The 27347-nt window shown below is 33.5% G+C and overlaps 1 protein-coding gene across 3 annotated transcripts in view; it reads left to right on the plus strand.

Annotated features, from left to right (window-relative positions):
- The window catches only part of LOC126883389 (cationic amino acid transporter 2), a 162326-nt gene that overhangs the window by 83243 nt on the left and 51736 nt on the right, over window positions 1–27347 (plus strand). For all 3 annotated transcript variants that reach the window (XM_050648918.1, XM_050648917.1, XM_050648919.1), the window contains exons 3-5: window positions 13047–13175; window positions 17924–18079; window positions 25940–26044. In XM_050648918.1, the coding sequence (XP_050504875.1) occupies window positions 13047–13175; window positions 17924–18079; window positions 25940–26044 (390 nt within the window). The remainder of the gene's footprint in view (window positions 1–13046; window positions 13176–17923; window positions 18080–25939; window positions 26045–27347) is intronic.

The following is a 27347-nucleotide window of genomic DNA, read 5'->3' on the forward strand; positions in this document are numbered from 1 at the left end:
CCATCTTTTCCAGTATAAATCTGAAAGTTAGCAGCATAGGTGATTGTTGCATCAACTAGAGCCCATATTTTGATGCCATACTTGGCTGGTTTTGATTTCATGTAGACTCTAAATGGACACTTACCTCTAAAACTTACAAGTTGTTCATCAACAGTTAGATGAGAGTGGCACTTAAAACTTTCTTTACAGTGTTCTACAAACTTTGTAAACACTTCCCTAAAAGCTGCTAGTTTGTCAGAACTTCTACGTTCTTCTCTAGTGTTCAAATCATCGAATCGCATAAGTGAAATTATATCTAGAAATCGGTCGCATGACATGGCAGCCGGAAAAATAGATCGACTGTACAAAGGGTTTCGACACCATAAAAAGTGCACTGGTTCCCTATTGGCTTTTAGCGCACCCGCCGTAATCAAGAGTCCCAAGACCGCATAAATTTACACTGAATCAGTGGGCAACCAGGTTCTTGTTTTATTAGGATTTTTCCCATTCCAATCCTGAATGTATTTCTCCGCTTTCTGGTTTGTACATTTGACGATGATCTCTACAAATTTCTCATCTACAAATAATTTGAAGCAATCACTAATTTTAGCGACATTTAGATTTTTCTGTAAGCCCTGGTTTTTCGAGCAAGTTTTTTGTGCGACATCTAGTTTTTCGTAAAGGACGATTTTTCCAAACTGTACCATTCTTGGAAATAAATGTGGAATCTACTGCCCCCAAAACTGGTTTATCAGAATCATTACTGTCGCTCTCAGATGGCTAAAATATAATAAACTCAAGATAGAAATATCGTACATAAAACAAAAATAAAAATTACCTGCAGAATTTCAGGCTCATATTCCGCTACTTCTAAATTATCATCTAATTCTGAATCATCCGATAAACTATTTCTTTCAGAAAGGTAATCATCATCACTTTCCTCTAACCACTGCACTGCAGTTTCACGATCCTGTTCTTTCCGAAGGTCTAACTTTATTTTTTTCGACATATCGGTAAATCGTTTAGTCACAAATGGATAAACTAAAACGGTATGTTAGCACTAAGTCATCCACACAACTGATTTGTGTGTTATTGCAAACAACAGGTTTGGTGCCGTGCGCAAAACGTCTGGTTTAGTCAGTGGCGTCGACCGCAATGAACTGTACCGCGGTTGACGGAGGGGGTACAACTTGTACCCCAAGCACAGTGCTGCACTTTTCATAGGTAAAAATATGTCAAATTGAAAACAAATGGTTGGATATGCTTTTACACATCCCAATGAAGAAGTAACTAGAACAGTTAAACAAAGTTCCAACATTTTTAAAAATTATTCATGAAAAATCGAATTTGGGGTACAATCTGTACCCCCTCCGGTAGCGGAAGGTTAAACTACTTCACTTGATAGTGGTTCTAGCTCGACTGACAGCGCAGGTGACCTCCTTGCTATGTGCTGTCGACATCGATCGCGATTTAACTAGTAGCATCCACCGCGACCTACACCTCCACCTCGACCCACTTGTTCTGTTCTTACCCTTATTGTAGACAGTTGTTTATGCTTATCTCTGTTCTTATAAATTCGTCATAGCTTTGAGAGCACTTTTCCGATTGAACTTTTGAGGATGTTAATTGAACCAAACAAGGAGATAATGCAAATAACTTTGAGATTTAATCGAGCAAAATTGGTACTCGAAACCTATTATAAGTGTTCTGTTCTTAGAACTTTATAAGTGGAAATCACTTTATAAAATCAATATTTTTTTGATAATGTAAACATACTAAACTTTGTGCTTTATTATCTAGTATCTAAACACTTTCCACCGTTTGTAAGATGTTCCTTTTAGACTCCTCTTTCTTTTTTACCCGTATTTTTTACATTTCTTCTTCTTCTAATACCGACTTCACTAATGAAGGTTAGCTATAATCATCGCAAATTCGTTTCTATCTTCTGCATTTCTTAAAAGCGTCTGTGTGTTTAACCCAATTCAGTTGCGAATGTTTTTCAGCCAGGATGTTTGTCACCTACCCCCTTTTTCCTTTGATATTACTTTTCATAGTCAGCTGCGACAACTCGTTCTTATCATTTCTAAGTATGTGTCCCAAAAATGATGTATTTCTCCTTTTAATTGTGGTTAAACGTTCTCTGTCTCTTCCCTTCATATTTCAACTTACAAAATCTGCTGCTTCTCTGTTTCCTTTTTATTTTTGTATCATTTCTTCTTTATATATCCGCTCAATTGTGTTTGTCTAGTTTTTTTCCAAAACTGTAGTTCTTCTGAAACAAAGAAATCTTCATAACGACACCACTCCTTTTATAAAGATATTTATACCGTTTTTTATTTTTATTTTTGGTTATTAATATTGTGAAATGCTTCTTATATTCCTATGTGAATTTTGCATATTTCAAATATATTCTCAGAAATCACAGAGTGGTACAAAATATGTACATATTTTCTGATCATTTGTGTCTGCTAATAAAACAAATAAGTTTTTTATACTTCTGGAATATTTTTTGATAGTCAATGACAATTTTCAACAGCGTCTTACACTTTTTTTGTACTCTTTAGTTTTCTCAATAATCGAGAAAATATCCTTGTATATGTTACACCCAAACTCCGAATTCGGGCAATGTCCGAAATGGATAATATATTTTACCCACGTCGGGTTGTGGGTATTTTGCGCAAACACCGAAAAGCCTCAAAACACAACCATACCCTACACTAATTCCATAATAACAAGTAAAATAAAATCCAGTTTTCCTTGAAATTCCATTTATTTTAACTAAAAAAAAACTAAACAGTAAAATACAAGTATCTTATTATTAAAAAATGGAAAAAAATTAAACGTTTTCATACATAAGATATACGTCTTTTATTTGACTCTTTTTCATACATGTACCACTTTCAATGTTTATTACAGTTCTTTTCAGAAAATATTAACTTTACTTGTTAGCACAAGAAGTGCTACCCTGACATTTAGAATTGCATTTTATGTTTTAGTCCAGAAAGCCACTGCGCATCTGCTAGGAAAAATATTCTAATTCGGATTTTTTGGACAATCTTACTCAAAAAGGACTCCTTTTAACAAATTTGCATGTTGCCAGAACCAAAAGGTGGTCAAAAATTTTTTAAACGTTTTTTTTTGTTTTCTTCCTAAAATTATTTTTTTTGCATGGAAAAAAGATTTTTTAGGTTTTTTGGATCATTCCAAACAGAAAAGGTCTTTAGTGACTTTTCTCTAAAAATGATAGTTTTTGACAAATAAGCGATTAAAAATTGAAAAATTGCGAAATTGGCCATTTTTAACCCCCAAAAACTATGTGAAAAACTGAAAATTTGAATGTTGCCAAGGTAGGTGGATATTCTTTAAACATCGATTGATGAAATCCCGAAGAGTTTTTTGCAATACAATATTCAAAACTCCTTTGTTTTTTAATTGCTAATCAAGCGTGCGCGACACTATTTTCCACCGACAGTATGGTGCAAATGAAAGGAATAAATTCGTTTTTTCGTAAACCGGCGACTTTAAGGAAAAATCCCGAAACAGATCCATTTTTATTTTTAAGTTACGATATTGTGGCATATATGGTATACTAGTGACGTCATCCATCTGGACGTGATGACGTAATCGATGATTTTTTTAAATAAGAATAGGGGTCGTGTGCTAGCTCATTTGAAAGGTTCTTCAATTATCTATTTAGTAATATAAACATTTACCTAATTATTTATACAGGGTGTCCAAAAATTTTTTATCAAATTAAATTATTTGACAAAAAAAGAAGTAGAAGGACACCCTGTATAAATAATTATGTAAATGTTTACATTACTGAATAGAGAATTGAAGAACCTTTCAAATGAGCTATTACACGACCCCTATTCTCATTTAAAAAATCATCGATTACGTCATCACGCCCCGACGGATGACGTCACTAGTATACCATATATGCCACAATATCATAACTTAACAATAAAAATCGACCTGTTTCGGGATTTTTCCTTAAAGTCGCCGTTTTACGAAATAACGAATTTATTCCTTTCATTTGCACCATACGGTCGGTGGAAAATAGTGTCGCGCACGCTTGAATAGCAATTAAAAAACAAAGGAGTTTTGAATATTGTATTGCAAAAAACTCTTCAGGATTTCATCAATCGATGTTTAAAGAATATCCACCTACCTTGGCCACATTCAAATTTTCAGTTTTTCACATAGTTTTTGGGGGTTAACAATGGACGATTTCGCAAATTTTCAATTTTTAATCGCTTATTTGTCAAAAACTATCATTTTTAGAGAAAAGTCACTAAAGACCTTTTCTGTTTGGAATGATCCAAAAAATCTAAAAAAACTTTTTTCCATGCAAAAAAATAATTTTTGGGAAAAAAACAAAAAAAAAGTTTAAAAAATTTTTGACCACCTTTTGGACCTGGCAACATGCAAATTTGTTAAAAGGAGTCCTTTTTTAGTAAGATTGTGCAAAAAATCCGAATTAGAATATTTTTCCTAGCGGATGCGCAGTGGCTTTCTGGACTATTTGATTTTACACATTTGCAAGATTTACCCGAACAGTTCTTCTTGCATCAACATCTGATGAAACCTTGGTAGAACCCGGATGACATCATTGCTTCTATATGGACATTGAGCTGTTCATCAGGTACATCGATGTTATTATTAAGTTTATTAGGAAGCTACCTGGATTTCGTTTCTATAGTTCGTCTCAGGTTGACTTTACACTATAAGGAACATAGGCAATGCAGTCCTTATAAGAGTGTTTGGCGCGGTGATGCTTATTTTATCAAAAATAATTTGTAATAGAACATTAGAGAGATTAAATTAAAAGTGTTATGCGTTTAAGTTTATTTGATATATATAGTTATTACGCAAATGAATCATAAAATTGTAGATTGTATTTCTAAAACAGTTTTAATTTAATCTCTCTAATGTTCGATTACAATCGAACAATAACATTCTTTTTGATAAAATCGACATCACCGCGCTAACAACTCTCATAAGGACTTAATTGCCTATGTTCCTTATACTGTAAGGTCAATGTAATGGTCAAGGTGAGACGGACTAGAAAACTGCTTGTGTATAATAGTAGCGGAGTAAAGTATGCTAAATGTGCAGTCACTCAAGCGCTTTGGGGACCTATTGGGTTGTGAAGAGTAGGTCCTAAAACCAAAAAAAGTTAAATAAAATTTTCCATTTTAGTGGGCGCTTGCCATTTTTTAATTTCATTTTCCATTTCCAACAATCGTTTTTTCCGATTATAACGCCATCTCTTCATAATTCGAAAAAATGTTTCAAATAAAAGTTACTTATTTTTACGTAAGGAATCCAAATCTGCAATAAAAAATGGGGGCTCCTATTTAAGATTTTAAAGTAACCCCGCACCCCACCTCCGTGGGGGTCGTGTTTGGTGCCATTCGATAGATTTTTCAAAAATATTGAATAAGTGTGTTTTACAGTTTTTCGATCTGATGTTCATTTCGCGAAATATCGCGGGATTCGTATTTAAAATATTAAATTTATCCCCCACCACTCTCCGTGGGAAGTTGTGTTTGGTATCATTCGATAGATTTTTAAAAAATACTAAGCACATATTTTTTAGTTTTTCGACCTGTCATTCATTTCGCGAAATATTCGCTTTTTTCTTGTGAAACTTTCGGACTCGCCCATTTCCTTACGCCCGGCTCAAATCGTCAGATTTTTGAAATATACACTCGTTTGCATGTACTTAACTTACCTTAACTTAATCTGACAATTTTGAGTTTTTTCAAGGATTGATTTTCTTTTTCGGGCCCCCCTTAACGAACTTCCCTGTGTTAAGAGCCAATATATGGTAGAGGTACATCTGCAGGGTATGGTCGAAGCGAAGATCGGTGGGATATGCGCATTTTATCAATGAAATTCGATATTTTTAAGATAGTCCAGAAGCGGCCACAGATAAAATGTTTTAAGAGCCCATTAATCATTCAGAATTAGCCGACGGATATTAGTACAGTTAAAATAATTAAGACGATAATTATTTAATGAGTGAAATTTCTAGTTTTTTCTACTTTAATGACAAAAAAAGCAAGCTCATTAGCAGAATCCAATTAAAAATTATTTTGCACATCATATTTGAAACATTATTTGGTTGAAAAATCTCATTTTTGTTGGCAAAAAAATATATTAATTTGTCTGGACTAAATTACACTTCTGTTTATCTTAAAAAGGATATGTTACTATCAACATTCACACAGTGTTGCCAAACTGAATTTTGTTATTTTGAGTGGAAATTTTCCCAGAGATCTCCGAGGGTACAATACCAGGTTTCTCCCCATATGCTAATGAAAATAGACAGTAGGCCTATTCACTGATTACAGTGAGGGGGTGACATGTCTCGACCTGCACGTCTGAACCGTGAGAAACGGATTTCGGCGTTTGCGCAAACTAGAAATACCCACAACCCGAAGTGGGTAAAAGAGATTACCCACGTCGGGTTATGGGTAATATGGTTTTGTTTAATCGCCGGTGAACGTGTTTATTTCGGCAATTGAGTACTTTCGTTTACCCACACCGCGTTCTGGGTATTTCGCTTCGGCCGATGTCCGAATAAAATTCTCACTCCGCGACGTGGGTAATTCACGTTGTACACATCTCGATGTGAGTAGAAATTTCGGACATTGTCCGAATTCGGAGTTTGAGCGTAACATATAGGATAGTTCTTGTCGTACCTCTTCATTTCTGTCTGTATATAGTCTTGCAATACCTGTCACTCTTCTTATAAATCTTTCGACGTACAAATCCGCAAATAAAGTCAGGTTAAACAACGAGCCATGGAATGTGCAATACTGGACATGAGCCTTCGAAACCACATAACAAACCAACAAATCAGTCAAAGATCAGAAGTTCAAGAAGTTATCGAAAGAATCACGACGCTTAAGTGGAATTGGACGGGGCACTTAGCTAGAACACCAGACGGAGAGTGTATAAGACGAATCATATAATAGATGCCCAATAACTTTAAAAGAAGCCGAAGATGACCACCACCGACTAGATGTCTCAACGGCGTAAAATGAGTAGCGTAGTGTAGAGAACATTGGAAGAAACCGAGGGAGGCAAAGGAGGGTTCAGCAAAAAATATTGTTTTTATCTATTTCTGTTAATTGATTTGTATCTTTGTGTACGTATTGTTATGCTCTACTTTATATCTTTTATTAGATTGATTAGCAAATTCTTAATTTAATTAATTACTCAATTATTTTAATTTCTGCCTATGTAAAAACAAAACCAAATTCAAATTAAATTTTCTAATAAACTTTATTCTCAGGGCTAATTGTGTATTCGACGCAATACCTTTGATTTGTGGCTTCTAGTATCTCTAGTTGCTTACTCCTTCCAGGATAAAACAGGGAAATTAAACACATTCAATATCATATAAATGTAATCAATCTATTATTTATTTATCCAATATGCCGTATAAATAAGATTCGAAAAAAAAATACTAAAATCTAAATTTGTTGCAACAATTTCTTACTTAATAAATCAAGCTTTAATTCTGATGTCTCCTTGTTTTAACAAAAAAAAATTATTTAAATAAATTATTGTTTATTCATACTAAATTTAATAAAATTTACTTTTCTCCTTTTGAATTGATTACTTAAAGTTGGAATGACTAACTGAGTTTTAGAACTGTTCAATACAAAAAAAATGAGCATATATGGTGTGGATATAAACAAGCTCTCTCCGTTTCGACAAATGATTTGACTAACCTTTTTGTTTCTTCACTCTTTCTTTTCCCAGATTGCCTCGTCCTTGATTCTCCCACACGTACTCTTTGGATGTTGCGAAAAGGTCCCTCTCGTCCAAACTGCTTCAAAAACAAACAAAACCAGGACTCGCTCGAATTCTCCTCAGTTTCTCCTTGATCGATATCTTGTGCAAATAGATAACAATCAGCTACTCGTTCTAGACAGAACAAAGGAATGTTCCTCGGACACAGGAAAATTTTACTTCTCAACCGGTCAACAATTTCGTTTCAACTTGATTCTGCTCGCAAAGGCCGATTTCACCACTTTACACTGACTTCTCACTTTTTCAAAAAAACTGGACTGCTCTCTCCTGATATTTATCACACACTGTGTATCTTTTCTCTCTGAAATTCTGACTCCACATTCTCATCCCTTCCATCGATCTTTCTCTACCAATCAAAAACAACCTCTCTACCCAAAACATCCATACTTCTTTTCCTAAGAAAACCAACTTAATTTGTATCCAACTTTCCATTTTGTTAAAATTCTAAGAGACATCAAATTACTATCGTTTTTTCAAAAAACTAAACAAAAGGCATTACATTCTAAACTCAATAAAATTTGAGACTAAGTTTTCAATCGAAAAGGGTTATTCATTTTCAATAAAATTTGTTTATCGTTTAAACCTTCTACGAATTATTTACAAAAATCCTATTGATGTTCACAAAACGAAACAACATGCACTTTCCAATATTTTCGAACCATTGTCTGTAAATCCTTTCAAAAAACCCATTAACGAAAACCACATTAACGATTTCACCTTCCCCTAAAAAGCACTGTTTATTAACTAAATTAGACTCTATACAATTTTTGGTCATATACAGGGTGAAGAAAATCTATGATCTCGTGGTCCCGATATAAATTTATTTTCTGAATTTTTCAAAAAAAAAAATTCTACAACAGTATATTCATATATTTGAATAGTTGTATAGTTGTACTAATGATAGAAGAGACTAACAAGTACCTAATAGTTGACAAAATTATATATGCAAGAATTCCTCAATGACGTACAACATTGTCGCAAACTTTCGCTAACAGCCTGATAATTATATTATAAATCGATTGCCAAAAATTGCGTACAAATAATTTTTGCAGCATCTGTTAGTCTGTCAAGAAATGGGTCGACGACCCACTGAATGAATATTTTTTGGAAGAGCGAACATTCAAACTAACAAAAATAGACCTGGATCCCGAGTACCAAAAAAAAGTTGATTAATACCAAGCTGAAAATTTGTTAATACCTTAACGATGTTTAGTCGGACAAATTTTGATGTACGGGAACATTGGAACAGGGGTTAATTTTGGAACAGTTTATAAATTTGGAACGTCAGATTACGAAAACGTCCCATGTATTTTGTCGAACAGGACATCAAATTGATTTGTTACCCTTTCATTAAACTCTCATGAAAAAATCAGTTTGCTATTACTAATCAACATGATTCCTGTCATTTGATATGTTCTTCCTGTTCCACTCATTAAAATGTCCAGTTGGAAAAATTCAGACTGCTATTTATCACCAACATATGTATTTCCTGTCACTTGACATATTCTACGTGTCGGACTTATTAAAATGCCCAGTTGGTGATAAACACCAGTCAGATTTTTGCATGAGAGTTTAATGAAAGGGTAACAAAACAATTGGAAGTTCTGTCCGACAAAATACATGGAACGTTTTGGTAGTCTAACGTTCCAAATGTTTAACCTGTTCCACAAATAAAACTTCCCCTGTTCCTGTGTTCCCATACATCAAAGTTTGTCCGACTAGACACCGTTAGCTATTATCAAATTTTCAGCTTGCTACTAATCAACTTTTTTTTGTAGGCGTGATCCAAGCCTAAAAGTATTATGGTTTAATGTTTAATTGGTACAAGGCTAACAGGTGGACGTTAAATAACTAATTATTGTTTTGATACAATATTTCGCGTGGATAATTTTATCTCAATATTATTAATGTTAAACAGAATTGGTCATGCCGTGAGAATACATTGATTTCTAATGAGGTGGTTTTATATTTAATTACAATATATAATTAAAATATTAACGATTTGATCGTGAATAACTTTTGTATTTATTGGGACTGTGCAAGTTCAGCAAAGCGACACCTATTTCTACGTTCTGCAACTTTATTCGCACTTTTAATTATATTGGCCAATTATATTAGTCCTGGTTACTGGATAGTTGTCAAGGCCATAGTCCAAAAAAATAATAAGAAGAAAAAATAAGATTCAGGTTATGTTATTAAAACGTAAACAATTGTATGTAGTAAATAAAATTAGTTATTAAATTAAAATGCAGTACTGCAAGCAAAATACAATTAATTAAATTTACCTTTATATATAATAATTGCATATCATATCAATATTGTGGAGCAATATATAATTTTTCTTCTTCAATGACATAGGTATGAAATGTACGTCCATTTGACAATTTCAATTTCAATTGACAATATGAATTATTTAAGAAAGTTGCAATATTTCTCCGCTATTCGCGCACGATCGTTTCTCAATTCCCTTCCAAGTACTTGCACACCGCGAATCTTCTTCGACCTCTTTCCATGATAAGTTCGCCATTTTCGCCCTCCCAGCTCTTTATTCTCCCAGTCACCTTCTCTGAGGTCCCTATTTGTCATATCATTTCCTATGTAAGTTTTCCATCTCATAACAGGTTTTCCTCTCCGTCTTCTTCCCGGCGGGTCGCAGTGAACTATTCTTTTCAGCCGCCTGTGCTCCATTATTCTTTGTACAAGCCAGTACCACTGCGGGGCTCTATTTATCAACTTTTTTGTAATTGAGCATTCTACTTCCCTTCTGTTCCATATTTCCTCTGTTCTTATTCTATTCTCTCCTATTCTAGTGATTTGTAGACATGTTTTCATAAAGTTTAGTTCAAGTTTTCTTGGAAACTTACCGCGCTGAAACTTTCTCGTTGGAACTTTACCGCGCTGAGCAGATGGGACGTGAATTATAAATTGTAAAATTCCCTCATCTTCCTTAGTCTCAGAGCCTCGGAGATGTAACCAGAGAAGGTTCCCATTGTTTTCAGTCTGGTGGGATGTAGAATAACATTATGTTGTTTTATATGCCATTGGATTGAAAACTTCTTTGATTGAAAAGTCTTTTGCTAGCAGTTGCCGCTAGGGCATCTATTCCATTTCGTTCGTTGCAATCCGTGACTGCACGCCGGGGTTTGTTTTGGTTGGATCAGAGAGAGCAGCATAGGTGCCTCCTGATGAGAGACTAATAAGTTTCGAAACCGGTAGAGGTGCTTGCTTAGGGTTACCATAATTTATTAAGGCCAAATCCGGACATGTGCAGTTTAAGGAAAAAAACATATCATTGCCCTTGCCTTTTGACACCCCCAAAGTTAGTATTAGTATTATCAGCACAAAGGAAAACTACTTTTGAATCAATAGAATATTTTTTAATACATTTTAAAACATGTTCTACTAAAAGATCAGATGTTTCACCCGGAAGTTCATCAAAAAATATAAAAGTTTCACGTTGACACCTTCATTTTGCTAAAAATAACGAACACATACCGGAGTCAATTTGATCTCGTTTCTATTTGAACTATCAATTGTAACCGTAATAAAATTTGCATCTTTGAGATCTGCGAGTAATTTGTTAAATATGTTTTTTTAAATATTTTTTTTAGTAAAGAAAAAAATCCGGACATTTCTCATATCCGGACGCCAATCCGGACATGTCTTTCAAATCCGGACTGTCCGGACGAAATCCGGACGTATGGTAACCCTACTGCTGCACTCTCTGATTTTACTAGAATATGATGCGGCTGTATTTTCGTTTTGCAACGAAATTGAAAATGGTTATTCATTTTTGATTCAAGTTTTCTTGTTTTACCGCATATTGATGTTGTCATTGACCATACTTCCGCTCCATATAGGGTACTATTCAGCGCAATGTTCTGAAAGAACTTCAAAGTTGTTCCCATGCTATTTTCATTTCTAATCTTTCATACATGTACCACTTCGACTTATCATTAACCCCAAAGTGCTAAAAGTCTTAAAACTCTTAATATTCTCTTCTTCTAAACTTAAGTTCAAATTTATCTTATTATTATTTAGTTGGAGACATTTTTATACATTTTCAAAATGATTCTCAATATTGAAGATTTTATGAAAGCTTTAGAAGGGATTATATTATAGACAGTTAGACAAGGCGAAAACGGCGGGTTAGTTGGAAAAAATATTCCCATGAGATTTTTTTGCATAATCACATTTGTGAGACATTCCAGAATAAGGTTCAAGAAGTCGCCCACGTGAAAAGTGGTCCAAATTCTTTTTAACAATTTTTTTAATCACATTGCAAAAATCAATGTTTTCGGCCCGTACTAATTTTTTGTAGGTTTTTGGGTAATTCTGGACAAAAAAGGTCTCTTATAATTTTTCTCTAAATTTGATCGTTTTTGAGTTATAAGCAATTTAAAATTGAAAAACGAAAAATGGCGATTTTCAACGCTTAATAACTCGGTTAAAGGTTATTATCAAAGTCAGAAAATTACTAAATCACAGTTTAAAGCCCGCCCTACAAGATCCCGAAGAAATTTTTGTTACTATTTTATTACTAAACTGTTATTTTTAAGTAATAATGTTGAGCGCAGTGCACGTATTAGGCTGCCGTCCATGGTGAGTGCGAGCGAGATGCCATTCCCGCAGTCAATGGTGCATCTTACTCGCACTCACATTTACAGCCACGTCAATACGACCTTACCGCTCATTGATAATAATTAAAAATAACAGCTTAGTAATAAATTAATGACACAAATTTCTTCAGGATCATGTAGGGGTGCTTTAAGCTTTGATATAGTCACTTCCTGATTTTCATTATAATAATGTTTAACCGAGTTATGAAGTCTTAAATATTCGCGTTTTTCAAATTTTAAATTGCTTATAACTCGAAAACGATCAACTTTAGAGAAAAATTATAAGAAACCTTTATTGTCAAGAATATCCCTAAAAATCCAAAAAAGATTTATCCGGGCCAAAAATATTGACTTTTGCAAGTTAATTAAAAAAAAATTGTTAAAAAAAGTTGGACCACTTTTCGTGTGGGCAACTTCTTGAACCTTATTCTGGGGGTCTCACGAATGTTATTATGCAAAAAAATCTCATGGGAATATTTTTTCCAACGAACCCGCCGTTTTCGCCTTGTCTAAGTATAGCGAGAGAATTTATGCCGGTCTACTATAGGGAGAATGGAGTAAAAATGAACTCCTAAATGTATATTTAAGGAGTTATTAACGTTCTATTGTCTATTTCAGGTCTGTGTTATGCTGAATTTGCAGCCAGAGTTCCTAAGGCAGGTTCTGCCTATATATACAGTTACGTCAGTGTAGGAGAATTTGTGGCCTTTGTTATTGGATGGAATCTTATTTTAGAATACATTATTGGTAAGTTATATTATAATAATTATTAACGTATGGGCCATTCCACGAACATACGCCTGTTTTGGATTATTTCGAAAACGAATATTTTACTGTGCAATATAAGAAGTACGAAAGTAAATGGCGCTAATAATTATTCCAATAAACAACAATGTAATTTGCAATTTACTTTCGTTCTTTTTATTTTGCACAGTAAAATATTCGTTGTCGAAGTAATCCAAAACAGGCGTATGTTCGTGGAATAGGGTATACACACACACACACTATGTAAACATAGAAAAATATGTAGCACCATCACTTATTATATCGGAAATCACCAGACGAATATAGAGGAGCGAATATGCGATTGTTCTTCAGGATAGGATATAAGAAAGACCATAATAACTATCGACCACTAAATCTTCTAAATACGACACTCAAACTATCAACAAAAATAAATGGAACAGAATAACTCTGCAAGAAGAATAGTAGGGATGTCAGGCTCGAAGATCATGCACGGAATTTCAAAATAACTGGATAATAAATCCAGAGCAGGAAAAAAAGAGATCGACGTAAGAGAAACAGATATGGGTCGGAAAACTAGGTCTAAACAAACAAAATAAAAGCAACTAAAGTTACAACAACCAAAACGGATTTCCTAAGAAAACGCTGTAGACTAATGAAACTGGACCAAATTAGAAAGGTATAGATAAAATAAAAGATTGCACTGAAATAACTACCGAGCTACATAGAACAACAACTTCTACCTTAGGTAGTCAAATATAATCCAGGAAAGAAAAATAAAAGAAGAGTGGAAGCATCGGTTGAAAGAAGAAAGGCATATAACTGCATATGGGGGCGGTTGCCACCCCATCTCGGGGGTGGAAATTTTTTATTATATTTTGACCGCAAACGTTAATAAAAACATTCATTCTAAGTAAAAAATGTTCTATACATTTTTTTGATAAAATATGATATATAGAAAATGATATGTCGAAAAAATCAATGTTTTTCGATATACTCATTTACGATTCACTCAATTTTTGCCGTAGAAAAAATTTTTTCAAACCAAGTTCTTGGGAATTAAATAACCTACAATTTCATATTTAAACATTTTTTCGTATCTCTGATGCTAATCTTTCTATTCTGAAGGAAATTGCATTTTTTACCAAATTATAAAAATTCGTTATTCGTTTTTAACTCTAGTTTTTTAAAAAATAATAATTTTAAGCCAGTCAAACTTCTAGAATCCATTAGTAATACATAAATATAGAAGAATGAATAAGGCGAATGACTAAAACACCGCTAACTTACATTATTATGTTTCCAATTGGATTTCTCCTTTTTTTTTCAAAGAAATATATTGATTTTTTAACCGTAACTTTTTTATTTTTTATCTTAAAAAGTTTGGTAAAAAATAGTTTTGTACGTTTTTGCAAGATCTACAAAATTATTAATATTAAATCTTTTTAAAATCCTCAGTCGCAAAAAGAGGTGACTTTTAAAGGGTTGGTAAAGGTGGTTTTTGCATGATATTATAAGTTTTAATTGTCAATAGCTTACTCAATTTTTACCATAGAAAGAATTTTTGCAGACCAAGTTCTTAGGAATTAAATAAGCTACAATTACATATTTAAATATTTTTTCGTATCTCTGATGCTAATCTTTCTATTCTGAAAAAAAGGCCATTTTTTTCCAAACTACAAAAATTCGTTATTCGCTTTTAACTCCATTACTCCATACTCCATAAACTAATCATTCTAAGCCGGTCAAACTTCTAGAACCTATTAATAATACATAAATAAAGAAGACCAAATAAGGTCAATGACTAATTTTAATCTATAGGGTGGTGATTTGGGTGTTGCTTCCGATCACTTTTTCGCTGAAAAAAATAGGGACTGACATTCTTTTCATTATAAGTCACTTAGGGCCGGTTGTTCGAACGCTAATCAACAATGATCATTATTAAATATTTAATTACTGTCACCAAAACTGTCAATGTCAACTTTGTTTGGGTTGCTGAAAACATAATTAATTACAATTATGAGATTTATTATTAATTATATTAATAATTATTGTTATATTAATTGATTATAGTCTCAGAATTGTAATTAATTATGTTTTAATAATTGACATTGACAGTAATTAATTATTTGATAATGATCATTGTTGATTAGCGTTCGAACAACCGGCCCTTAGTTTTTAAGCTAAAGAGTTTTTTCTGGAGAATAGATATTTTTAAATACTTTAAATTACTTTCAACAACTTATCCTCGAAAATGCACCTGGTAAAAGCGCCTTTCGGCATCATATAGATTTTGATCCTTGGACTATCCACTACTCATTCTCAAATTTTCAAGCAAATCGATCCGTTCTGTAAAAATTGCGAGGTTTTGTCCTATTTTAAGTTTCATTAGGTACTTGGACTATAAGTATTGGAAGAAGACGCATCAATCTGAGAAAGTGGTATAATTGCAGTTTCGTCGGCTTGTTCAGAGCTGCAATCTCAAAAGTGAAAATAGCTGTGATGATTACCAACTTACTTAGAGGAGACGGTACCTAAAGAAGAAGAAGGTACTTTTGTAGTCTGAAAAATAAAATTAGTAACTTAATAAACCCTTTTTTCGCGAATCACTGTGTATAATTACAAATATTTAAAAAACTTCTACAACATATAAATATACTATCCTCGTGTAAATAATAAAACAGTTTTATAGCAGAGAAATCATTGATATTGTTGGATAAATCTTTTCACAAATCAGTCAGTGATTTCTGATAAGATATCATTAAATTCCCCTAATACCTATCATCAACATATTTGTTTTACAATTTTATCTTGAAAAATAATTCAATGATTAGAAATAACAACACATTTAAAAAATATATAAATAATTTATATTCAAGTAAATTATATTAACAATGACGTGGTTTCAAGGAGTTATAGGACAAACAGTGACATTAAACTGTGGCTGACGAAAATAATACTCCACCGCTCCCAACTATTTTTCTTACGTCGACCTCTTTATACAGTGTGTCAATTTGAAAAGGTGCCACCCTCTATAATTGGGCCCCTATAGAAAATCTAAAAATTTTCAAAAAAACGTCAAATTTATTTGTGAAGGGGGCAATTTGTAGACCAGTTTTCAACTAAATTACATCAACCCTCTAGCGGGGGCGGACACGAACCTCAAAATCTTTTATGGAAAAGGGGTTGATTGATATCACATTTTAAAATCATTCAACCACCTTTTCAAAAACACCACATACATTATATTTCTTTTTAGTACTTTTGATATAATTTAGTTGAAAACTGGCCTACAAAATGTCCCCCTCACAAATAAATTTTACTTGTTTTTGCATATTTTTAGATTTTTTATAGGGACCAAATTATAGAGGATGGCATCTTTTCAAATTGATACACTGTATACTGGGTTCTATAGTATGTTAAATTCTCCTTTTGTGTTCCTGGAGATCTGTTTATCCCATATGCTCCGTTTGTTTGTGTAATATACTCAGTAACGTGAAACGTGTTACACACCCAGAAAGAATAATGTAATATACGACTTTATTAATTTATATTTACAAGTTTACTCTACAAATCTCTAGCTTAAACTAAACTCATTTACAAAATCCGTTCCTATATAAAGCCCAGTCGTTATTTCTCGAAGATTCTGCCCATCTCTAGCTATTGTCCCGACATTCGGAGAATTGCTCGTCTTCCGCCCCGCTACATCGCGTCTTATCCAGAAAGATCGACGTGGAATGCGTGTATGGAGATGGGACCTGTTATACGAGGTTCGGTCACATGTAATCTTTTGTTACAATAATAAACTTGAATTTAATTTAATGGCAACATGGTAGATTTTAGGCCTGGATCCCGCGTACTCAAAAAAAGTTGATTAATAGCATGCTGAAAATTTGTTAGTAGCTTAACGGTGTCTAGTCGAACAAAATTTGATGTACGAGAACACTGGAACAGGGAAGTTTTAATTGTGGAACAGTTTAAAAATTTGAAACGTCAGATTAGACTCTCATGCAAAAATCACACTGCTATTACTAACCAACATGATTCCTGTCATTTGACATGTTCTTCATGTTCCACTCATTAAAATGCCCAGTTGGTGATAAACACCAGTCTGATTTTTGCATGAGAATTTAATGAAATGGTAACAAATCAATTGGAAATTAAAACTTCCCCTGTTCCAGTGTTCCCATACATCAAAGTTTGTCCGACTAGACACCGTTAAGCTATTAACAAATTTTCAGCTTGCTATTAATCCACTTTTTCGTGGTACGCGGGATCCAGGTATATTTACATCAAGAATGAAATGATAATGTTGGCAAGAATTTTTATTAATATGTAATGAAAAAAAATTAATATTGTTTTTGGCTACCCCGTAGCTGATTACACTCCTGTACAAGTCTAGACATTGACAAAATGAGATTATCGATGTCTGCTTATGCCACTTCGTTCCAAGTAAACTTAAACTTCATAGATTAACTATGCCAGAGCCTGTGGAGGATGGTGCAAAGTGAACAGTCTCCTTTTCATTACATCACACACATGTTCGATAGGATTTAAATCCGGCGAATGGGGTGGCCTGTTCTGGAAAGACAGAGTGCGGGGTGGTGCTAGGGATCTAGTATTATATGCAACGACGTTGAGTTTTAACGGTTTTTTAAGTTTTCTTAGGATGTTATAAATTTGAAATGTTAACTCAGAATTAAAGTTTTTATTTTTTACTTACTTCATTAATGTTTTTTGTTCTTTTTCAGGTACTGCCAGTGTTGCTAGTGGTATGAGCAACTATATCGATGCTCTGATAGGTGGCCAAATCAAGGAGACACTACGAGAATGGATGCCCATGGATATTTCTTTCATGTCCCCATATCCAGACTTTCTTTCCTTCATTTTTGTGATGATATTGACATGTAAGTTCCTTTTATACTACTGGGTACTAATTTTGATTCAAAAAGCCCTTGATAAAAAAATTAATGAGATGAACTTGGGATGTAAGAGGAAAGAGGAACAAAGCAGTTATTAAGAAATGAAGGATATACACACAAAAGATTCTACAAACATAAAAGAAAGGCGCAAAATAGAGTATCTATAAAATATAACAAATATATAACAAATATATGGAGTAAGAAAGCTAAGCTCCTGGACGACAAAATGTTGCCAATTTTAGAGAAATGGCTAGTAACAACAAAGAAACAAAAAAGAGAAAACATGGAAAAGAAAATCTGATTTGTGAGATTTGGCAACAGGACGGTTTCCAGATGGAAAGAATATTATAAGGACATACTAAAAGGAGAAAATATAGTGAAGGAAGAATAAGAAGGAAGGAGGAGCAAAAATAATATGAGAAGTTGAAAAACTAATAAATTTATATAAAAGACCGAAGAAAGGTCTTCATCTTGAGAAAATGCAATGCTGATATCAATAGCTACACAAAAAAGAAGCAAACAAGATTGCCCAAACTATAGCATTAAACACTGTATACAAAAGGAATACTGAAGGGAAATGAATGAACTGGAGGGAAGGGAAAAGCTAGAAATGAAATAAAATTCAAACAAGTTGTAAACCGCCCTTGCTCCTTGCTTAGTGGGGAACATCCAATAGCCCAAGTAGAAAAAGTAACAAGACTAGTACCGGGGAAATTGAAGCAAAAAAAGTTGGGAAATAAATGAAGAGTAGTATATCTTAGAAAAAGATTGCTCAATCATATGAAGAAGAATCAAAAGTAGTGATGGTGGATAACTGGAGGAGAGCAGCCAGGGACAGAGATACTTCCAGGCGAATGCTGCAGAACGACTTGGGCTGTAGAGCCCATTATATAAATTTGACAATAAATAAGAGAAAATAATGAGTTAAAACAAGAAATTTTGAGTCCAGATTTATATTTATGAGAAGAATGATATAATTATTTTTTTCTTTGAATTAAAATGGCACATCGATACAAATAATTTGCAAATGCAGATTCGGTTTTGTAGTTATAAAGTCAGATAAATAATTTATTTAACAATTTGTCTTTTAATCGTAAAAACCTGAACTGCTATAAAACCAATTTTTGAAAAATCAGGAAGGAAACCGTCTACAAAGAATTATGCTCATTTATGCTAAAGAATCATAACAGTCCATTTACGGTCTGTCTGATAATTGCATTCCGGGCGGAAGTCAGAACAGTTCTCGATTCTATTTTACAACTTTACTATTAATTTTTTTCCATAAAAAAGAAGATATCCTTTGAATGAATCCAAGGTTAGCAAACACTTTTCATCTAAACTACTTTTAAATCTATTATATCCGCATTTTTAACTCTTACATAACAATAATCGTAGATTCAATGATAGATTACGCATAAAATTAAAGCAAACAGGAAACATTCACTTATAGACCTGGATCCTGCGTACGAAATAAAAGATTTTTAATAGTAAGCTGAAAATTTGTCCATAGATTAACGGTGTCAAGTCGGACAAACTTTGATGTATGGGAACACTGGAACAGGGGAATTGGAACATGATAAACGTGTCATTCGGGCAAGTTTATGATTGTGAAAAGTAGCAGGTTGTTTTTAAGTTTATTCAATGGCCAACGTTATATAATAACTTTATAGCAAATTAGATGAAGTATATGAGGCTATACCCAGGTATGATATGAAGATCATTCTAGGAGACGCTAATGTCAAAACAGGCAGAGAAGAAATATTAATGCCCACTATAGGCAAGCATAGTTTACATCCAGAGACTAACGAAAGTGGATATTTCCTGGTAGATTTTGCCAAAGAAAAGGGACTTGTAATAAAAAGTACGTACCACCAACGAAAGGACATTTATAAGGGAACATGGAAATCTCCAGACGGCCGTACAGTCAACCAGATCGACCATGTTTTAATTGAGAAAAACGAAGAACACTGCATAACAAAGGTGAGAACATATAGAGGACCCGATATGGACTCTGAGCACTATTTGGTCGGAATATGGATGAAACAATTAGTACCAACTCTTCGAAACAAAAATAGATTAAAATACGAAAGAAACAAACCAATAAGATTACAGACAGAATGTGAGCAAACGTTGTATTGACAAATTATTAACAACAAATTAGAGAGCATAGTGGATGAAAGGAATGTAGAATACATGTGGGGAACATTAAAAAAAGTAATTATAGAAGCAGCAAATATTTCCAGCACCCATGACAACACAAAGAAAAAACAAAAAGAATGGTTTGATGAAAAATGTGAACAATCATTGGAAGCTACGATTAAAAATGATAACTCAATGAACAAGAGAAGCGCAGGAAAATTACATTAAACAAAGGAATAGAACCAAAAAAATACTACGAGAAAAGAAAAAGGAAACATTATGAAGCTAAACTGAAAAATATAGAGAAAAGCTACAAAATTAATCAAATTAGGAACCTGTACCAAGGGATAAAAAATGAGAAACGAGGGCACCAACCTAAAACTGTACATTATAAAGACAAAAATGGAGAAATGATTATATGGGTGAACCAGAGATATTAGAACGCTAGAAGCAGTACTTTGATGAGCTTCTAAATGGACCTGAAGAGACAGACGATAATGACGAGAAAACAGAGGATCTAGTAAATGACATATAAAATCAACAGAGTGAAGAGCAGGCTTCGACTATAAGCGAAATTCAGAATATCATCGATAAACTAAAAATGAATAAAAGCTCAGGAAGCGACTGCATAACGGCTGAAATGATTAAATTTGGAGGAAATCAGTTAGTAGATAAAACCCATAAACTAATTAATAATATATGGGAACAAGAAATACTACCTGAGGAATGGACAGAAGCAATACTGTGTCATATTCACAAAAAAGGAAATATGTCTGATTGTCAGAATTATCGAGGCATAGCGCTGCTAAGCATAACGTATAAAATATTGGCTATGCATATTAAAAACAGATTAACAACGAATGTTGATAAAAGCATAGGAGAAGATCAATGTGGGTTCAGAAAATGCAGAAGTACTGTGGATCAGGTCTTCACACTACGAGAAATACAGGTTGAAAGTTACGAATATACTAAATTACGGTTCTTTTCATTGACTTTAAACAGGCTTTCAATCGGGTGAAAAGAAGCGAATTATTCACAGCATTGCAAGACATGGACGTTTCTCCAAAGCTTATAAGAATTATAAAATTAACTCTCCAAAGAACAATGAATAAAGTGAAGATAAACAATACTATAATAGAAAGCTTTGAGGTCAAACACGGAGTGCGGCAGGGTGATCCATTATCGTCTATAATGTTTAGCATATTACTAGAAAAGGTTATACAGGAAGCAAACATTAATAGAACAGGTCTGATCTACCACAAAAAACATCAGTGCTTGGCATTCGCAGACGATTTGGTAATCTTGGCTAGGAGCAAAATAGAACTTATCGAAACGGTCATGAAACTCGAGGAGAGGGCAGCAACAAAAGGATTGTATATAAATGAAGCAAAAACAAAGTATATGGAATTGGAAAATAAGCAATTCGTTCGGGGAAATACATAACAGTGACAACAGCGAAAATAACACAGTATAAATTCGAAGAAGTTGAGAGATTTGAGTACTTAGGAACTGTTTTCACAAGAGATCCTAACTGTGAAGAAGAAATACAAAAGAGCATTATGTCGGGCAACCGCGCTATATTTGCTCTTAATGGGTTGTTAAGAAGTAAAAATATATCACGAACAGCAAAACTAAGAACTTACAAGACCGTAATAAGGCCGATAGTAACGTATGCTTCTGAAACATGGGTCACAACAAAAAACACCAAGAGTTGTTATTAGTTTGGGAGAGGAAAATATTGCGCAAAATCTTCGGTGGGAAAAACTTAAATGGACAATGGGTAAGAAGAACAAATAAGGAACTAACTTAGCTCTATCAAGATCCTAACATACTAGCAGTAATTAAGGCGCAAAGACTTAGATGGTTGGGCCATGTGCGGAGGATGATTCCATCTAGAATTCCCAGAATGGTACTATCTAGTTCATTGGCAGGGAAAAGGTGAAGAGGAAGACCGAGGAAGAAAATTATGTTGGTAATAAATAGCAGTCTGATTTTTGCATGAGAGTTTAATGAAAGGGTAACAATTGAATTGGAAGTTCTGTACGACAAAATCCATGGGACCTTTTCGTAGTCTGACGTTCGAATCTGTCTATATCTTATGAAATAGAACCTGATAGAACTTCCAATTGATTTTTCAGCCTTTCATTAAAATCTCATGCAAAAATCAGACTGCTGCTTGGCTACTTGTCATTAATATAACTCCTGTCATTTGACATATTCTACATATCGGACTGATTAAAATGCCCTACTTTTTTGTTGAACAAACATTTTTTCATATATTCTATAACGTTGGCTATTGAATATAAACTTAAAAAACAACATTCTAGTTTTCACAATCATAAACTTGTCAGGATGACACGTTCCCCAAATAATATCACGTTCAACAATTAAAACTTCCCCTGTTCCAGTGTTCCCATACATCAAAGTTTGTCCGACTCGATACCTTTACTCTATGGACAAATTTATGCTTGCTATTAATAATCTTTTATTTGGTACGCGGGATCCAGGACTATTAACTCGTATGCGTGCATATTCCATTTTTTTATACTTAGTTGTTTTTTCAAAACGTTCAATCTTTTGCAACCTTGCGTGTCAAATATTTGCTCACGGTGTTGTAATTTTTCTAAGATTCAATCGTTTTTATGAGAAGTAATTCTATAAAGTATGGCAATAATTTTATTCTGAGGATTAAAATTGCAACATGTGAAATGTAATTCGAGCATGTGATGCCAAGTACGTAAAATTATTATCTATGACAAAGCATAAATCGGTTTATTTGAGATTTAAAATATGGAAGAGAACCGAAAAGTGCCGAAAAATTGCCCAATTATAAAACAGTATTCGGAAAAACCGGAAAAACTGTAAAGAAACAGAAGAAAACTGACATGTATCGAACTATTAGCAAAACAGTTAATTCAAAGAAATCGATGATGGACTGGAACGCACCGAAGAGAAGATATAATCCCTTAATAAAACGATAAATAAACGAATACAATCATTAGCAATATGCACCGAGTCTTTCTTTGCAATTGATTCAATCAGAAATATACACTCCATATACCCAATTGTACAATGCAGCCACAGTATCTACCTACAACAGTAAAAAAAAATGGTGTTTCAGTAACCATCATCTGGATACCATCACATGTTGGTATCAATGGAAATTAGGACGCTGATCAAGCAGCAAAACAGGCCTGCTCCCTAGAAAATCTGGAAAAGCGAATCTAGCACTTGGCAAACACACTGGAACGTGCAAAATACAAAACTGCGCACAATTCAACCAACTGCTACCTCCACCACCGAAGCTAGGACAAATAATCCCCGGACAAATAATCCCGGACAAAAAATCCCCACAAATTATTCCTGGACAAAAAATCCCCACAAATTATTCCTGGACAAAAAATCGCCGGGCAAAAATCCCCAGACAAATAATCCCCGGGCAAAAAATCCCCACAAAAAATTCCGGACAAATAATCCCCAGAAATTTTTTTGGTCAAAATATCCCCACAAAAAATCCCGGACAAAAAATCCCCAAGAAATATTTGCTGCCGAATAGCTCTCTAAAAGTTTTCCCGAAATTTTACCAAATTTCGAATTCTAATTCCATGCTGAAAACTTCAAATTTTACATGACAAACGAGTGTGAGTTTTTTCAAAAATCTTGGAAGATATGGGGAATGAGCTAAGGCCCCGTTCTGATGACAGGCGCTTAACATGCGTTTTGATAACGTGCGATTACAACTAGGTACATACATACTGAACACCGTTCACATGCTAACGCGCGTTTTAGGTCATCAGAACGCCGTCTTAGCTCATTCCCCATATCTTCCACGATTTTTGAAAAAACTCAAACTCGTTTGTCATGTAAAATTTGAAGTTTTTAGCATGGAACTGGAATTCGAAATTTGGTAAAATTTCGGGAAAACTTTTAAAGAGAGCTATTCGGCAGCAAATATTTCTTGGGGATTATTTGTCCTAGATTTTTTGTGGGTATATTTTGTCCAAAAAAATTTGTGCGGATTATTTGTCATGGATTTTTTGTGGGGATTTTTTGTCCGGGGATTTTTTGTCCAGGGATAATTTGTGGGGATTTGTTGTCCGGGATTATTTGTTCGGGGATTATTTGTCCGGACCCCCCATCACCGTACCCCAAATAAGCAAAAAATACAATATTATTATCAGAAGCTCAGAATAAGTTACACTCGTCTTACTCATGGATATCTAATGCCTTCTGAAAATCGTCGTCGCTGTGAATATTGTGATTACTCCTTAACAGTCCAGCACATATTACTAGAATGTGTCCACTACAGACCCCAAAGAGACTACTACAAGTTTCCAAGTAATTTAAGTGTCCTGATCGGTTCTACAAACATGTAGAGTGCCATAATATACAGAGTGAGTTTTATGTATGTAAACACTCAATTATCTCGGAAGCGGTTTGCACGATTTTTATAGATTTTGGTGGGTAAAGGTTTTCTGAGGTGGCCGATATTATAGTGGCAATTACATTGTTGTCAGATTTTTCGTTTTTCTGGAAATCTAATGAACTTTCTTATTTCAAATGGAACACCCTGTATATTTTTTGCGCTTTGAAGTCCTAAAGAAATACTGACTATTTTTCATGTTATATTCCCTATAACGAAATGCCATAATTTCGGAGGTTATTGCTACATTTATTAAAAAGAAAATTTAAACAAATTATAAAAATCAATTTTTTCGGCTCGGGTAAATATTATTAGATTCTTTGGATCATTGTGAACAAAATACATATTTCGTAATTTTTCTATAAAATTAATCGTTTCCGAGTTATAAACAATTTAAAACTGAAAAAAATCGAATAATGACGATTTTCAAGGTTCAAAAATACAAATAAAAATTATTAGTTTTGAAACTGCGTAGTACCCAAATTCAAGTTCAAGCCTTATTTTACCAGATATCGATAAGTAATTTGAACTTGTTTTATATTAAAATATTTTTTTTAGTTGTTAATGCAGCCCGATCGCCCGTTCTCTCATAATATGCGCTTTAATAACAAATTAAAAAGCGATGTTTTAGAATAAAATGTACCAAAAACTCTTATGGCCAGCTCCTAGAAAGAGGATAGAGGTACTTCGTAATTTCTAAAATTATATTTTTTATTTTGTGTTTTTAAACTTTGAAAATCGTCATTATTCGATTTTTTTTTCAGTTTTAAAGTGTTTATAACTCGGAAACGGTTGATTTTATAGAAAAATTACAAAAAAACTTTTTTGTTCCCAATGATCCAAAGAACCTAAAGTAATATTTACCCGAACCGAAAAAATCAATTTTTATAATTTGTTTAAAATTGTTTTTTAAAATAAATGTAGCAATAACTCCGAAATTATGGCATTTAGGTATAGGGAATATAATGAAAAATAGTCAGTATTTCTTTAGGACTTCAAAACGCAAAAAATATACAGGGTGTTCCATTCGAAATAAGAAAGTTCATTAGATTTCCAGAGAAACGGAAAATCTGACAACAATGTAATTGCCACTATAATATCAGGCCGCTTCAGAAAACCCTTACCCACCAAAATCTATAAAGATCGTTTCCGAAATAATTGAGTGTTTCCATACATAAAACTCACTATGTATATAATTCGTTTCCTGAAAGACTGTCACAAATAATTTTTTTATTGAAACATTATACAAAACAAATTATAATGAAAATTTTACATATTTTCAGTTCTTCTTGCCTTTGGAGTAAAGGAATCCTCAAAACTCAACAATGTTTTCACCGCAGTAAACATGGTTACCATTTTTATTGCAATCGTTGCAGGATCTATAAAGGGTAAGTACAAATTGATTACTTATCTATTATTCACTTTTTTCAGTGTTAAAATATTATACCATTTGTTTTCTCGGTGCCTTCTCCTCTAAGGACATTTTACTTTGCAGTAGTTATGAACAGTTCTATTGTTGTCTTTCTACTCCACTGCGTTAAATTTTTCAACCAAGATGTACGTCATTTCGCCGGTTTTTGTTTTACTTCCACCTTCTCTTCTTAAGGCTTTCGTGTTTGTAACATGTGCACAGTGTTTAAAATTGGTCAAAACGTGATCGAAACTAAATTTGTTTAAACTGTAAAAGTGATCCGGCTGAAAACTTGGAATATTTTAGGTATTATACCGTATAACGAGTATATTGTAACAGCAGGGGTCGTTTTTTTTAGGTTTCATCCCTTCATTAGGGGGTGAATTACTTAAAAAATATCGTTATACTAGGTGTTTCATTAAGAATGTCCAATCTTTGATTTATAGATTCTAGACCTCAAAATATTAGGATTTAACCCAAATCACTTAAATAAAATGTGGCTCGTTACAGAGTTACAGGGTGTTTTATTTAAAAATTTAAAAAATATTTTTGCTCAGTGGTTTAAAACTATTTGACGTCTCCTTTTCATACTTGGCAAAAGTGTGGGTACTGTACTGTACACCCTATAAAATAATGTTAAACAATCGTTTCTGGCTATTACCAGAGGCGTACGACAGGGGACAGTGAATAGCTGCTTAGTGTATTAATATACGCGGATTATGCGACAGGTTATGACGGAAGCTCGAAACAAATGAGAAGCGTTGAAAAACCCTATAACGTATCTGCGCGTAGAGCTAACAATTTTTGATGAATTCGCGCACATTTACATTTACTCCCAATCCTAACCTTTTTCCCAATCGCGCCTAAAGAAGTATAACTTCCATAAATTGTTAATGTAGCTATTTAGAAAACTAATGTACAATATTCTCTATTAAGGAAAAATACTACTTCATTAAAACTAAAATCTCTTTTCGCAACCCCAACAAATATCATATACATGTAAACAATACGTACAAGTGCAATTAATTCAGACTAAACGCGCGCAGCGCTCGATGCAATGCGCCATGTACTCAGTTGCGCAGTTTTGCGCAGTTTGTGTTATATATTTTTTTATGCCTTACATTGTAATTTTTCATTTAGTGAAGGATTTAACGTGGCACAAAATGGCACAATAAACGTAATACGCTGTCAAAAATTAATATGTATTATCAAAAATTGTATAGGTTTTTAGACAACCGATTATATCAAAATTATAATCACCTTTCCGTGAAGGTATATCA

Source organism: Diabrotica virgifera, chromosome 4, assembly GCF_917563875.1.
Source record: "Diabrotica virgifera virgifera chromosome 4, PGI_DIABVI_V3a".
NCBI lineage: Eukaryota > Metazoa > Arthropoda > Insecta > Coleoptera > Chrysomelidae > Diabrotica > Diabrotica virgifera.